At 39.4% G+C, this 13,240-nt stretch overlaps 1 protein-coding gene across 1 annotated transcript in view; it reads right to left on the bottom strand.

The window, feature by feature from the left end:
• The window catches only part of LOC120464473 (schwannomin-interacting protein 1-like), a 192,895-nt gene extending 179,749 nt beyond the window's left edge, over positions 1 to 13,146 (bottom strand). The window contains exons 1-2 of the mRNA XM_089120828.1: positions 13,001 to 13,146; positions 6,342 to 6,409 (exon numbers count right to left, since the gene is read on the bottom strand). Of these exons, the coding sequence (XP_088976954.1) occupies positions 6,342 to 6,365 (24 nt within the window). The 5' untranslated portion in view covers positions 6,366 to 6,409; positions 13,001 to 13,146. The remainder of the gene's footprint in view (positions 1 to 6,341; positions 6,410 to 13,000) is intronic.
• Positions 13,147 to 13,240: the final 94 nt, after the last annotated feature.

Genomic DNA, 13,240 nt, shown 5'->3' with positions numbered 1-13,240 from the left:
ACTAGTGCTTGCATAAGTGTTTTAACATTTCTGAAAGACAACAAATGATTTAGCCTCAGTTTCATTTGGAGAGCGTCTCATTCTGAAGGTGCAGCGGATTAAAAAGCTGTTTTAGCCAGATTAAGTACATGGAGACTGTAATAAGACTGTGAACGCAATGAAGAGAACGCAACTGCTTTTTGTTCAATCATACAACAGAGATAAGGTGGTAAAAAACAAACAAATTGCTTTTCCTTTACTTTTCCAAAATGCATTTTCCTTCAAACAGCAGAAGACCAAGCAACTCTGCTATATAATGCACAATGATGTGTAGCAAATGTACAATCCGTAATAAACAATGATACAGAGCATCCATCGAGGCAAGAAGATAAGGAGTATGCTGATACACTACATCCCCATAGTCAAGAATCGCAGATACAAGCTTCTTCTTTGCATTAAATGAAAAGCAAGACTTATTTCAAAAATAAAATCCGAGCTTCTTCTTTCATTTTTGTTTCAAGTAATTAAAAATGTAATGTGTCATCAATTATGATGCCCAGGTATTTCTACCCTGACACTAATGTAATCAAGTTCAAAGAGCAATATAACTATTTCTAGAATTGGAGAACCACATACATTTAGCTGACACCACATGATGCTGAACAACGAACGTCTGTCATCAGCACAAACAGAGAATCACAGCACAGAAATAAAGCTGTTCTTCACAGAGACTGTCACCATCTGCTCAACACACTTGAGGAACAGTCTAACGTCGTGTGGAGGAAACAGAGCCTTTACAAGGGCAAGCAGCTGCAAATGGAAATAAAGAAGGATCAAACTGATCCAGGGAGGAGCAAACAGACCTACAGAAAGAAAATGAAGAAGCAACTGCAGCAACGTCTTCCAGTAATTTGATTAAGGTGACAAAGATACAGGGCCCGACAGGTGAAGCTGAAGAGCTACCCACAAGACAGCTTTGGTACACACAACAGGTCATTTCACCACAGCTGGTTTGAAAAGAACAACTGGTCAAGTGTTTGGCAAAAACATAAAACATGATGCTTTGGTCAGTAGTGGTTGCAAGAACTGAAAGAAAGCCTTTGCTTATATTTGACAAGCATGAGATGGCACACACACATACTGTAAGTGTTGTTGCATGGAAAAGCTACCAGACAACTAGCCGACAGGGTGATGTTGCACAGATGATAGCATCTGAAATGCAAGTTAGATAGCAGATAAGGCCAATTGTGGCAGTCACTTCCATGTTAGGAAGACAGGGAATCCCCTTTCGTGGTATTACAGACGAAGATGAACCAAACAGAGGCTACTTTCTTGCATTTATAAGGCCTTTAAAGGAGTTCCTTCAAAAAATATAAACCTCCATCAAATGCTTCCTTTATCTCGCCAACATCTCAGAACGAGATTATTGATTGCTGTGCTCAAGAAGTGACCAATGTCATTGTATCTGAGATGACAAATCCAAAATTTATGCATTATGGCTAACCTAGATGCACGGTCAGAACTGCTGGCTGGTACGTGTCAGAGGGGCAAGATAAGGAACGTTTCCTAGCTCTTAGATATAGTCATAGCCAACGAGCTGCAGCAGCAGATCCAGAAGAATGGTGTAGCACAAGCATATGATGGGCAGCTGTTATGAGTGGGTCCACTGGAAGTGTTTAAGCATATTTTAGAAAGCTCCATGCTAAGGCTATCTATTGGCGCATTTCCATTACCAGCACCAGCTCGTCTCGGCTCGACTCAGCTCGCTTTTCGTTCCGTTTTCCATTGCAGACAGTACCACCACAAATAGTACCCGGTCGTCATAGCGACGCCTTTCGTTCCTCGTTGCCCTATCAATCTCTCGCAGGATCCTCTCTTCGGCCACCAAACAAAGGAAAGTCTGCACCTCCTCGTTTGACAAACTATTTAAAACTGGCGGGGTTATTCTGGAGACTCCATCTGGCGCGTGTAATGATGACGCAGTGAATGGTGACGATTCTCTCTGACCAATCAGCAGTCGGCATTTTCACGTCACATTTTAGTATCGCCTCAGCTCGTTCAGAACCTCGCCGGAGGTGGTACAAAAAAAGTACCCGAAAGCAGGAACAGGTTCAACTCTTACACAGTGGAAAACCAAACAAAGGCGAGCCGAGCCGAGTCGAGTCAAGTCGAGCTGGTACTGTGTAGTGGAAAAGCGCCATATGTGCATTGTTATACCCATGAGCTAAACCTAGCGTTGTTGGGCGATAATTGCAGGGCTGTTTCAGAGGCTGTGGAGATTTCAGCTTGTTGGAGTGTGTGTTCATTTTTCAGCACCTCTCTAGTCAATCATCATAAGTTCATAGAGGCTCAGTCCAAGCTTGGATTGACAGCAGTTGAGCTCGTACAAAATTCAAACACTCGCTGGGCGTGCCAACTGTGATCCATTAATGCCATTCTTGAGGCATTACCTTCCATTTCTGAGTGTGTCTCTGTCACTGGATCCCCCATTGTTGTTGGTCTGTTGAGAACTTGTAGAGCTTTGCTGTATGCACTACTGATGTTTCAGGAACTTCTGTCCGTAACTCAAGGACTCCACAAGCTCCTACAGAAGGAGAAGCTGTCTGTGACACACTGAGGGGCGAACACACAGATGCCTTTGCCACAGACCTGTATGAGAGAACCAAGGCCATGTGCCACACACACACAGTATACCAGAACCACATGCTAAGAAACTGCATAATAAGAAGAAAATGGACAGACTGATCTCATGAAGTAGTGTGTGTATGACACGCCAATTCGTATTTCCATTTTTGGCGTGCTATCAAGACGCATAATCGCCTTTCAGGGTGTTTATGAACGCAGTTGACTTAACGTTATTACTGTATATATAAATATATGACTTACCTCAACCCCGTCCCTAAACCTACCCGTCACTGGAGTTAATGGCATTTATGACTGTTCCCTTACCATCCTAGGAAAGAAAACATAGCTCCCCAGATGTAGATCTACATTTTGCTTTGTTTTGGTCAGACATTTGACGGCTTGTACGGACACGCAGAATGACGCAGACGTTAATAGCGTAGACAAACACACATACACGCGGATCGCTCAAAATGCGTCGAGATAACACGCCACTTGACTCGAAATTGGCGTGTATGTTAACGCAAAAGTCATGATGTCATGTTGGAATGGAGGCTTTTGTGTTGGAGACAACCTTGGGTTCAGGTACCGAGTTGATGCGTGGACAGGATGGTTAGTGAGCTTGAAATAAGGTTTTCAATTGTACATTCAGGGCTCTTAAAAGGCATCCAGGCATGCAGCCCTAAATCTGAGAACTTCTTAGTGAATCCGGATGAGCTAGCCAGGCACTACGGCACTGACTTGAAAACAGATGAGGTTCTCGTAGCAAAAAACTTACTTGACCGCAAAACAGAGTCTGGATGTCCACCCCAAGACATGTTAGCTGTGCACAACCTCCTTGACCCAGACATGTTTTTCTCTCTGAGGGCAACCATTGCCCTTGCAGTGCCTGTGAGCAGCTGCTCGTGTGAAAGGTCCTTTAGTGCTTCACTCCTGAGAGTGATAGACCGATTTGCCACCCTTAAAAACAAAAGGCTCTCATTTGATGCTTCCACTCACGAAGTAGACAATAAACAAAAAGTAACTGTTGATTGTGGTTTTAAACACGATTTCACTCATAAGTTATTTAAAATAAAAGTATTATCCAAATTATGATGACAAAAATTGTGTGATACAGTTGAAAAGGTCAAAACCTCTAAAGTTGGAATGGCCAAAATCACTATTTTTAATGTGTTTAAAACCAGCTACTTTTCATGCTAAGATAATCTTAGCTAAGACAATAGCTTGCACCATTGTGGGAAGTGACTTTGTTCTGTTAGTGTGTTGTATTTTGAGTTGATTTGTGTGATATATCCTAGTCCAGATAGGCTTGACAGATGTTTTTCTTCTATTAATAGTAGTACTGTAGATTCCCGATATAAATGGCATGGTCTATTATCAGTCCTCCTTCAGCAGAAGTGTGTGCGCTGTAAACTGTGATCTGAGACATGAGCCATTATCATTACAGCTCATCAATAGACTAATGGAGGGTGTGTTTGTTTAAGGCCTTCAAACTCTTTCTTCCATTAGCAATCCTGTATTGGAAGCCAGATGGGATTTTCTTTATTGCTTTTTAAATTGTACATTACATCCTCCTCCGACTCATTTGTGTGTGTGTGTGTGTGTGTGTGAGGCATGAGTGGGGCTCGCCAGATAACTGTAATGTGATCTTATCACAATGCTTGGCTAAGGATTTGATGCATATTGCAATTTTAGAGAGTGTCTTGGAGTACACCAAGTATTTCAGTAACTCTGATTTATTTGGGTTGAGGATGTTACGCGACAAAACCGATCTGTGAAAGCATAAAACGCTGCATGTTTTCACTTGTTTATGGTTTTTAATGGGTTAGTTACACTGTAAAAAAATATTGATGGTTTAACTTTAAAAAGGTAACTTACCTGGTTGCCTTAAAATGCCGAGTTCATTGAAATTAAAAATTTTAGTTCACGCAATTAAGCATATTAATAAAAACTTAAAATATTATGTAATCTGAACCACATTAATTATCTAAATGGATTTGACAAAAGATCAAACGTTGTGATAACAAATAATGAAAATATTTTTTTACAGTGTACATTTTAATCATCAAAAAGCATGTCTAAATAATTTACAACAACATAAAAAAATAGTTTCTTTACAACAGCATGCATTTTTATTAATTTTATTTGCCAATTAAAGTGTTGCACAACTGCTTAAATTATATAGTAATTTATTCCTATTATAATTTTTAAAATGAGTTGTATATTATAGTGAAGAGTTTCTCTGCTGAATCGGAGCTCATCACTTATGAAACATCAACACACTTATTAATCTGAACTAAAAACACTGAGCTGAATGAGACATTATTGTCTTCTGTAGGGCTGGAATTGAATTAGTTTGTTTCATAATTATTTAACATCATTAACATTACTGTAGTAAACAGCAGGCAAACAGGATGGTGACCTCCTAACACACAACGTCGTTAGAGTTTCAGTTCAATAGGATCAGGTGTCTGTGGACAACAAACCTTGCTCGCACTCATCACATGGCCGTGTTATTCTTGCACGGACTCTAATCAGTCTAATCATCCATGATGGTTAACAGTTGTGTCTCATTAGCTCATTACCTCACCCTATATGTGCCTGGTTCTCTCAGTCATTCGTTGCGAAGTCTTGTGTGGAGTAATGCTGGTAAAACCCTCTCCTGCTTTTGGATCTACTGCCTGGTTTCCTCTGTTTCTACCTTTGCCTGTTTTCGACTACGATTATGGACTAGTTAAATAACAGAACACGTTGTACGGTGTAATTCAAATGGTAATTTGTATAAAAACTTTTAGAATACGTATATATATTTATCTGATTTTACATTTCCGTGGCAATCATAGGCAATCACACAGCACTGCAAAAAATGTCAAAGCCTTGACAGGCAAAATATAAATACCAAAAAATCAATACCTATCTGTTATCATTTATTTTTGCAGTACTATCCTGTATAATTCCCATGAAATGAGAAAGATGACCTGCTGAATTATTATGGAAAATAAATGGTGGTGATATGGCTCGGCACCAAGCAGAAACATTCAGTTCATCAATTCAGCCGTCCAGACACAATTATACCACTCATTTCACACTTAACAAATATAATGTGTTAATCTACAGAAAAATGTATCTCTACTTTCTCCCCAAGCCACTGTTCTTAGTCTGAATCGATTGTGCTGAAAACACCTGGAATTACTCAAATATAGAGTAATAATCCACAGCCTTTCATCATCAACAAATCAGAATCAAGAATTGAACAATGCTGCGATATAATCTAATTTACATAATGAGAATATATCTGTGCTTGACCAAAAAGATAGACATCACAGACCAACTGCTTACTAATAAACCAAATGCAAACTTTGTGAAGTGAACTAGTAAAACTAGATGACATGGAGGACTGTAATAACAGTCGTAACTACAGCTCAGCTAAACTCAAGTCTTACAACCAGAATAGACTAGAGCTACGACAATCATCATTCACTCAAAGCATGATTAAAAGGAAGGGGCCATGTGTCATCCTGAGGTGGTCCTAAACCCTTAAACAGAAACCTCCCATTCAAATTAATAGCACAATATTAGGATGAGGAGCGTTTGAGCTGTTCTAAATGAATGTTATAATCCTGCTTTATTTTCATGAAGGATGATATCCGCAGACACCTCAGTGAAGACTTTGCTGCGTGCTCCAGGGCAAACACAACAGGACAATCACAACTTCATTAATGACCTGGGCGTGAACCTACCTCAGCGAGGTCCGTCAGGTCCATCAGTGGTCTCGCGCTCCGGGGCCAAACGCCAGGCTCTGGGGATTCTGGGATGTGAAGGGCAGAAGGAGAGGTCTTCAAACGTCTAGATATTTTTGGTGTGACAAACAAGCTACATCTGAATGAGACTTCAAACTTCTCACAAATGAAGCTTCTTCCAGCTGTTTTATGATTTTAAAGTCGCCCTGTGGTGAAATCCAGTGTGTGGTGTTTTTAATCCGCTCTAACACACACCATGTGTAAGTTGATAAGTGGACAGTATTTCCTCCTTAAAACTGGAGTGAACCAAAGACAGCCTCAAACACACGGTTTGAAATCGCTGACGTCACAAACCACCTCGGAAGTATATATTTATTTTTAAATATATATAAAAGCAATATTCGAATAGTAACTTTAGCATTTGAATAGTATTGATTTTTTTTAATATTCTAATTATATTCGAATTTCGGAATTCGTTCGAACAGCTCTAGAACAGAAAGTGCAGAGCGCGAACGCACCAAAGTGACTGAAGGATTGCCGTAAAGCAGGTCTCTGGTCGTACGATGTGTATGACGCCATTGACATTTTAAAAGACTTTTTAAAGCAAATAAGTGACTCTAAAAACATCTAACATCTGGTTAAAAAAATCTGCATCTCATTTCGAATACAACATTCAAATTACTAGACAAAAAATTGTATCCTGAGAAAAGTGGATTTTGAGGGGTATATCTCCATAGACGTCCATTCGTCCTGTGAGCGCCCTCATGTGGAGCCGGAGTGGAACTGCAGCCAGTGCAGGAGCCGGACGTTTACTGGGACTAGGAGTTCTCCCTATATTAGACACTCTCCCAGATAGCAAACTGACATTGAATCAACGTGGAAATATGACATCGAAACAACGTTGATCTGACATGGTTTTGCTCATCGAATTAACGTTGAACCAACGTCAGACGCGTCATTCTTTCAAAACTAACGGAAAATCAACTTGAAATCAACGCGTTGTTTCAACGTTATGAAAGCAAACCAATTTTCGATTTTCATTTAGCTTTGAAGAATGCCGCGTCTGACGTTGGTTCAACGTTAATTCGATGAGCAAAATCAACGTCGTTTCCACGTTGATTCAATGTCAGTTTGCTGTCTGGGTCTCTGATCAAACTTAATTAACATTTCCTTATACTGAAAATGTTAAAACAGGGCCCATTCAGGCAAAAACACACTTCAGCAAATACAGAGCGGTGTCAAACAAGAAGAACTACATTCATGTTATTAATAAGGATTTCATCTAAAAACGTGCATTTCTCAGCGGTACGCGTCTCTAATCATTACAACACGCGTGTGTTTAAACAAGGCCGACTCCTCTGACTCGCGTAGCTCGTTCTGCAGCGGGCGCTTCGGCCTCTGCGATGCCGTTTCCATGACAACAGACCGAAGACAGCGAGCATTTGAGCGTATAAAACTTAAACTTTGTTATTTATTTATTAAATGAGCGATCGTTTTGCTTGATAAGACCCTTATTCATCGTCTGGTGTCGTTTAAAACCCTTTGAACAGTTTGTAGTTTGCACTGAAATTTCTGAAGTCCATTATATGGAGAAAATCCTGGAATGTTTTCATCAAAAACCTTAATTTCTTTTCGACTGAAGATAGAAAGACATGGACATCTTGGATGACACGGGGGTGAGTAAATTATCAGCAAAAGTTTTTTTTTTAAAAGTGAACTAATCCTTTAGATTTTATTATGTAGTTTCAGGTTTAAAAGCAATATTGCACTTTTAATGGCCTGCACTAGATTAAAGCCTTAAAATATCTTTACTGTAACTCGACACCCTCGCCTCATTTAGTATGCGTGGTTTTATGAATATGCAGATGAGCCCCGCCTCCACTCACTCACTCAGAGATCCACTGGTTGACGATCACACGTTGATCTGATTGGTTACAAGGTCGTTTGTGACGTCAGTGATTTCAAAGCGTGTGTTTGAGACTGTCTTTGGTTCACTGCAGTTTTAAGGAGGAAATACTGTCCACTTATCAACTTACACACGGTGTGTGTTAAAGCGGATTAAACACACCACATACACACATAAACAACATTAAACGCTGGATTTCACCATGGGAGGACTTATAATATTTAATATTTTAAATACAGTATGCATTATAGAACAACTACATATAACAAACAAAGCAGGTGCCAAATTGAAACACATCTTTGAAGTGATGGGCATCTGTGCAATCCACTGTAACAAAAAGTTTAGTTAGATTACTTAAAAATGTGGTAACTTGAACTTGTGTTTTCAAATATGAGAAATATCATTGAATCAATCAGATTAGACTGCAGCACTGAAAGTCATATTTAGGGCTGAGATCAGGTTTCCCACAATGCACCAGTGACCGCCCTCAGCCGAACACAGACTGATCACAGACCAGCAGCTTCCACCAGTGAAACCAGTGCAGGAGACAGGGGACACGGGGAAGAGCTGCAGGCACGCTCATTAACTGGACATCCGATTACGCTAACGATTATTCAAGTCTACATCCACAAACATCTACAGGAGAGAGAGATTCGCCTTAAGGTGATCCTCACGCGGCGCTCAAACATGACAGACTCTTTCTATTATTTCAATGAAAGGAATGTTCTATATTTTAGTTTGATAATGTTTTTTATTTCATATTTTGTATTTTTAGGGGATTTTATGGTACTAAAATATATTTACGCCGTTTATTCACTTTTTTAGCATAGACCTGATAATTACATTTCCAACAAACGTTGGTAAATCTTGAGCGACAGGTTGACACATTATTGAAAACGTTTTTTTAAAAAGTAACAGAATTTTACGTTTATTGTGAAAAATTCTATTTTTATATGAAATATATATTTTCTAAAACATGTTTTACTCCAAATCTGTGAGGAAATCAAAGCCATAAATCTACACCAGTGTGTTGCCCATGTGCACTGATCTCGCGAGTGTTCAGCGAGTGTGTGTTCGGCTCACGCTTCCACTAGAGGGCGCTCTCAGTTCATCTCCAGTGCGCTCCGGAGCGCCAGTGGGACTGCTGCTTTCAGGAGCGTTTAACCTGCTCCAGTCAGGGCCATGATTGTTCTTGTGTTCACACTGCCGGTGCCAAAACCTTTACCAAGTCTCGTACCATTCCGATGAAGTAAACAAAATATATATAAAAACATTTTTTTTTCTTTTACGAAGAGCACCAGAGTAGGGCTGGGCGATATATCGAGTATGTACGATGTATCGTTATATTTTTTGAAACGATATGGAATGAGGCAATACCGTTTATATCGATACAGTAGTTTGATATGAGCACATCTGAAAAATAGCGGAGGTTGCAGTGTGAGCTGCTGCAGTGAAAGTAGCTAGGCTACGTAGTACAATTTGTCCTAAACATGACACAAGCTTATATTAATTGCGTCAAAATCACTTTGATATAGTTAACAAGTTTAAGGCAGCTTGCCGCCCTGTCAAATGCTCTGACAGACACTGTTGCTGACTGAAAAGATATACTTGCGCTGTTTAATGCGTTTGAGATGTGGTGCTTTCCTCAGTGCTCAACTTACACATATTCTCCATCTGTAAATGTTAGAAAGTAAAGCAAATATGTCCATTTCACAACAAATATGTCCATGTCAGAAGAGGACGAGCTTCTGCAAGTGAATCTCCGCTAAAATTCATGCTTTCTTGAACGAGCGCTGGCGCGCGCATGCGCGTGATTAGTACTACGTAGTACGCAATAATTCTGACTAAAATAAACATATTGCTAAAATATTTGTTGTTGGAGAAAATAAATGTGCCATATGTGGAATTTTAAACCTACAAGTATATATTTTTAATGAAAGTGAAAGTGATTATAATGGGGTAATCAAATACAGGCTAATATAATTAGTTTGTGCGTTTGTTTTTGTTTTTATTTTCATTTTTAGTTTGGCTTTTAGTCAATATAAAAACAAAAGCTTTTTGCACATAATATATTGCATAGCCTATATTATATTTGTTTCCATATCCTTCAATATCAACATTGTTTGTAGGATATCATTGGGCCGAATGTGAATATATATATATATATATATATATATATATATATATATATATATTTTTTTTTTTTTTTTTTAATATAAAGATTTTCTTTATCTAAATAGAAAACGTAGAAAGTACCGAGATATATATCGTATATCGCCATTTGACCAAAAAATATCGAGATATGATTTTTTGGCCATATCGCCCAGCCCTACACCAGAGGGTAAAAGCTGAACTTCAGAGGCTGAAGTGTAAATGTGCATCTGATCAAGTGAGTCATGACTTAATAAACGCACACGCTGGTCGACCTCTAACCCGCCTCCGTGACTGCGACCGCTGCTAACACACATCCTCTACACCCAAACTCCTCAGAGGCATGTCTCATGTTCAGACACACGAAAGGACGACAACGAGCGCGAGATGCAGATTATGCATCTTGAGACGAAACAAAGGCACTGACACATTTTAACATGTGCTTTGAGTTAAAACAGCTCAAACATGCATTAGTCTGGGACTCTGAAGCCTCGTCTGTGAAGCCGGGGTGAGAGACCTGAAGGAGGACACTATATGGAGGATATTAGCAACATTTACACTCTTTATGAGTTCGTACTTTCTACCATTACTGGGATAGTTCACCCAAACATCAGCCAATGACGTACTCACTAGGTGTATATGACTTTCTTCTTTCAGACGAATACAATCAGAGTTTATAAAAAAGGAGTATCGTAAGCTTTGAGGCATCTCGCGGATCAAACACACAGCGCTGGGCAACAAACTCAAGCTCCTCCCACAATTCTCTTGAAAAATTATCATTTAAGACTTATAATTCGTGACTGGTGTTTTGTTTTGCTAAATCCATGTCATGACCCCTTTAACCCTCTGGGGTTGTTCGTTTCAGAGTCACACTCGGGGTGTTCGGGTCCAAATGGACCCAAAAGGCGGGATTCATATTAAAAAAAAAAAATCATGATTTTTTTAATTCGTTTTTTATAATATTTTTTCTTTTCTTTTTTGGTGTTTTGAGAAAATTTCAAAAATAAAAAAAAAATTATAATTCGTATTAATGCAATAATTATGACAAAATTTCCCCCCATTGAACATAATATAAAAAATATTTTAAAAATATATATATTTTTTTATTTTTTTTAAGCTGTATTTCATTTTAGAGTCAAGTCTAGGCCTCATAAAAGCTATTTTTTGAAATGAGATGGATGCCATCTGGTGGACAAACTGAGCATTTTAAAAATGCAAAACACATGTATAATCTGAATTTTTTTGGTGTGTTTGTGTGTGTATGTGCGTGTCTGGATGTGTCTGTTTTGCACTCTTGATGTTTTATAGATTCACCCCTTCACTGTTGTGTGCTTTTGTTGAAGATCGTGGCTGATTTGTAGATTGTACGCACAAAAAAACTCAGTACTTTCACATTTTTGCCAATTTCCCATTCATTTTCCATGCGGGTCCATTTGGACCCGAACACCCCAAGTGTGACTATTTTTTTTCAACCACTTAGACTATTCACATCCTGTCCCCAACTTTTTTAGGTGTTCAAATACCAAATACCAACAAAGTCACCAAATTTCGCACCATTCCGAGGAAGCTGTGATTTAAAAAATAAATGTATTTAAATTCTTCGGGTCCATTTGGGCCGAACAACCCCAGAGGGTTAATGTGACGATCCACCAACAACTGTAACTGACACATCAACAGAGCAATGAAGAAATACATGGGCTGAATATCGATAAGTTATCAAACAACTAATATTCCCATGTCTAATATATGGCACAATGAGCCAAAGGGTCCTCTTAAGACCTATAAGAGTGTAGGTGTCCCAAAAGTCAATGACAATTGAAAAAATAAAAATATCAGAATATCATTAAAGCAAAATTATTTGTGTGAAATAAGTGATAAAAGAAGCATATTTGGAGGTATGCGATCAATGTATGTCAATATAAAGTCAGCCGCTGGGGTTTACCTCATGCTTTCTCTAGCAGACAGGTATATTTAAGGAAATAAATCTGATTTATTTAAATTATTTAGTCAATTTTCTTATTTAATGTTGACTATTATGCAAACCAGTTTCCTTTTCTGTGTAGACTTTAAAGTATTACATAGTGTAAATATTATATGTGTAACAGAGTAACACAGATTAAAACGAATTCTAAATGTGAAATAAAACTGCTCTTACAAGTGATATTTAGTTTGCTTTGCTCAGCTACATGTTCTGATAAGCTCTTTCCCTTGAAATACTTGATTATTGAAGAGTTCGAGAGATGACGGGCGCGCGCACAGGATCCGGTTCGGTTCGGAACCGGATCGATGATGACGGTTCGGTCATTCAGAGCAACTACAGGAGCTCCAGCTGCTGAAACACCCACGAGAAAGTTCTGCTTCGTCGTTATTCGCATGCCTACCGTTAAGATGAATGCCTTAATGCACACAAATTACACGAGTTTAGGATTTAATCGAAGTGTGAGACCAGCTGAAGTAAAACCCGCGTCAGGTGCCGATGTCGCGGTGAATAACCATAAACTCATCGGGCCTGTGATCGATCAGAACCGCACGTGCTCGAATCTCATCATCATCATCATCATCATCATAAACACGGAGCATGTCAGAGAAAGAGCGCGTTTACCTGAGAGATGCGGAGAGCTGCCCGTCCGGCGTCTTCAGACAGTCAAACACATGACATCACCTCCACGAGCGTCTGACCCGCGTGAGGAGCGAGCGAGCGAGCGCGCGCGAGCGTCAGGACCGTCCTGGGCTCTTCCTCTCAGCCAATCAGACCCTCAGCATCAGTCGCGCGCTCCTCCTACTGATGCTAAAGGGGACGCGGGGCAAGTTGTCACACGCGTTCAGTAGCTACTGTAAAGGC

The sequence above is a fragment of the Pimephales promelas genome, chromosome 16, assembly GCF_988280905.1.
Source record: "Pimephales promelas chromosome 16, fPimPro1.hap1.1, whole genome shotgun sequence".
NCBI lineage: Eukaryota > Metazoa > Chordata > Actinopteri > Cypriniformes > Leuciscidae > Pimephales > Pimephales promelas.
This window is presented reverse-complemented; position numbering and strand designations above follow the sequence as displayed.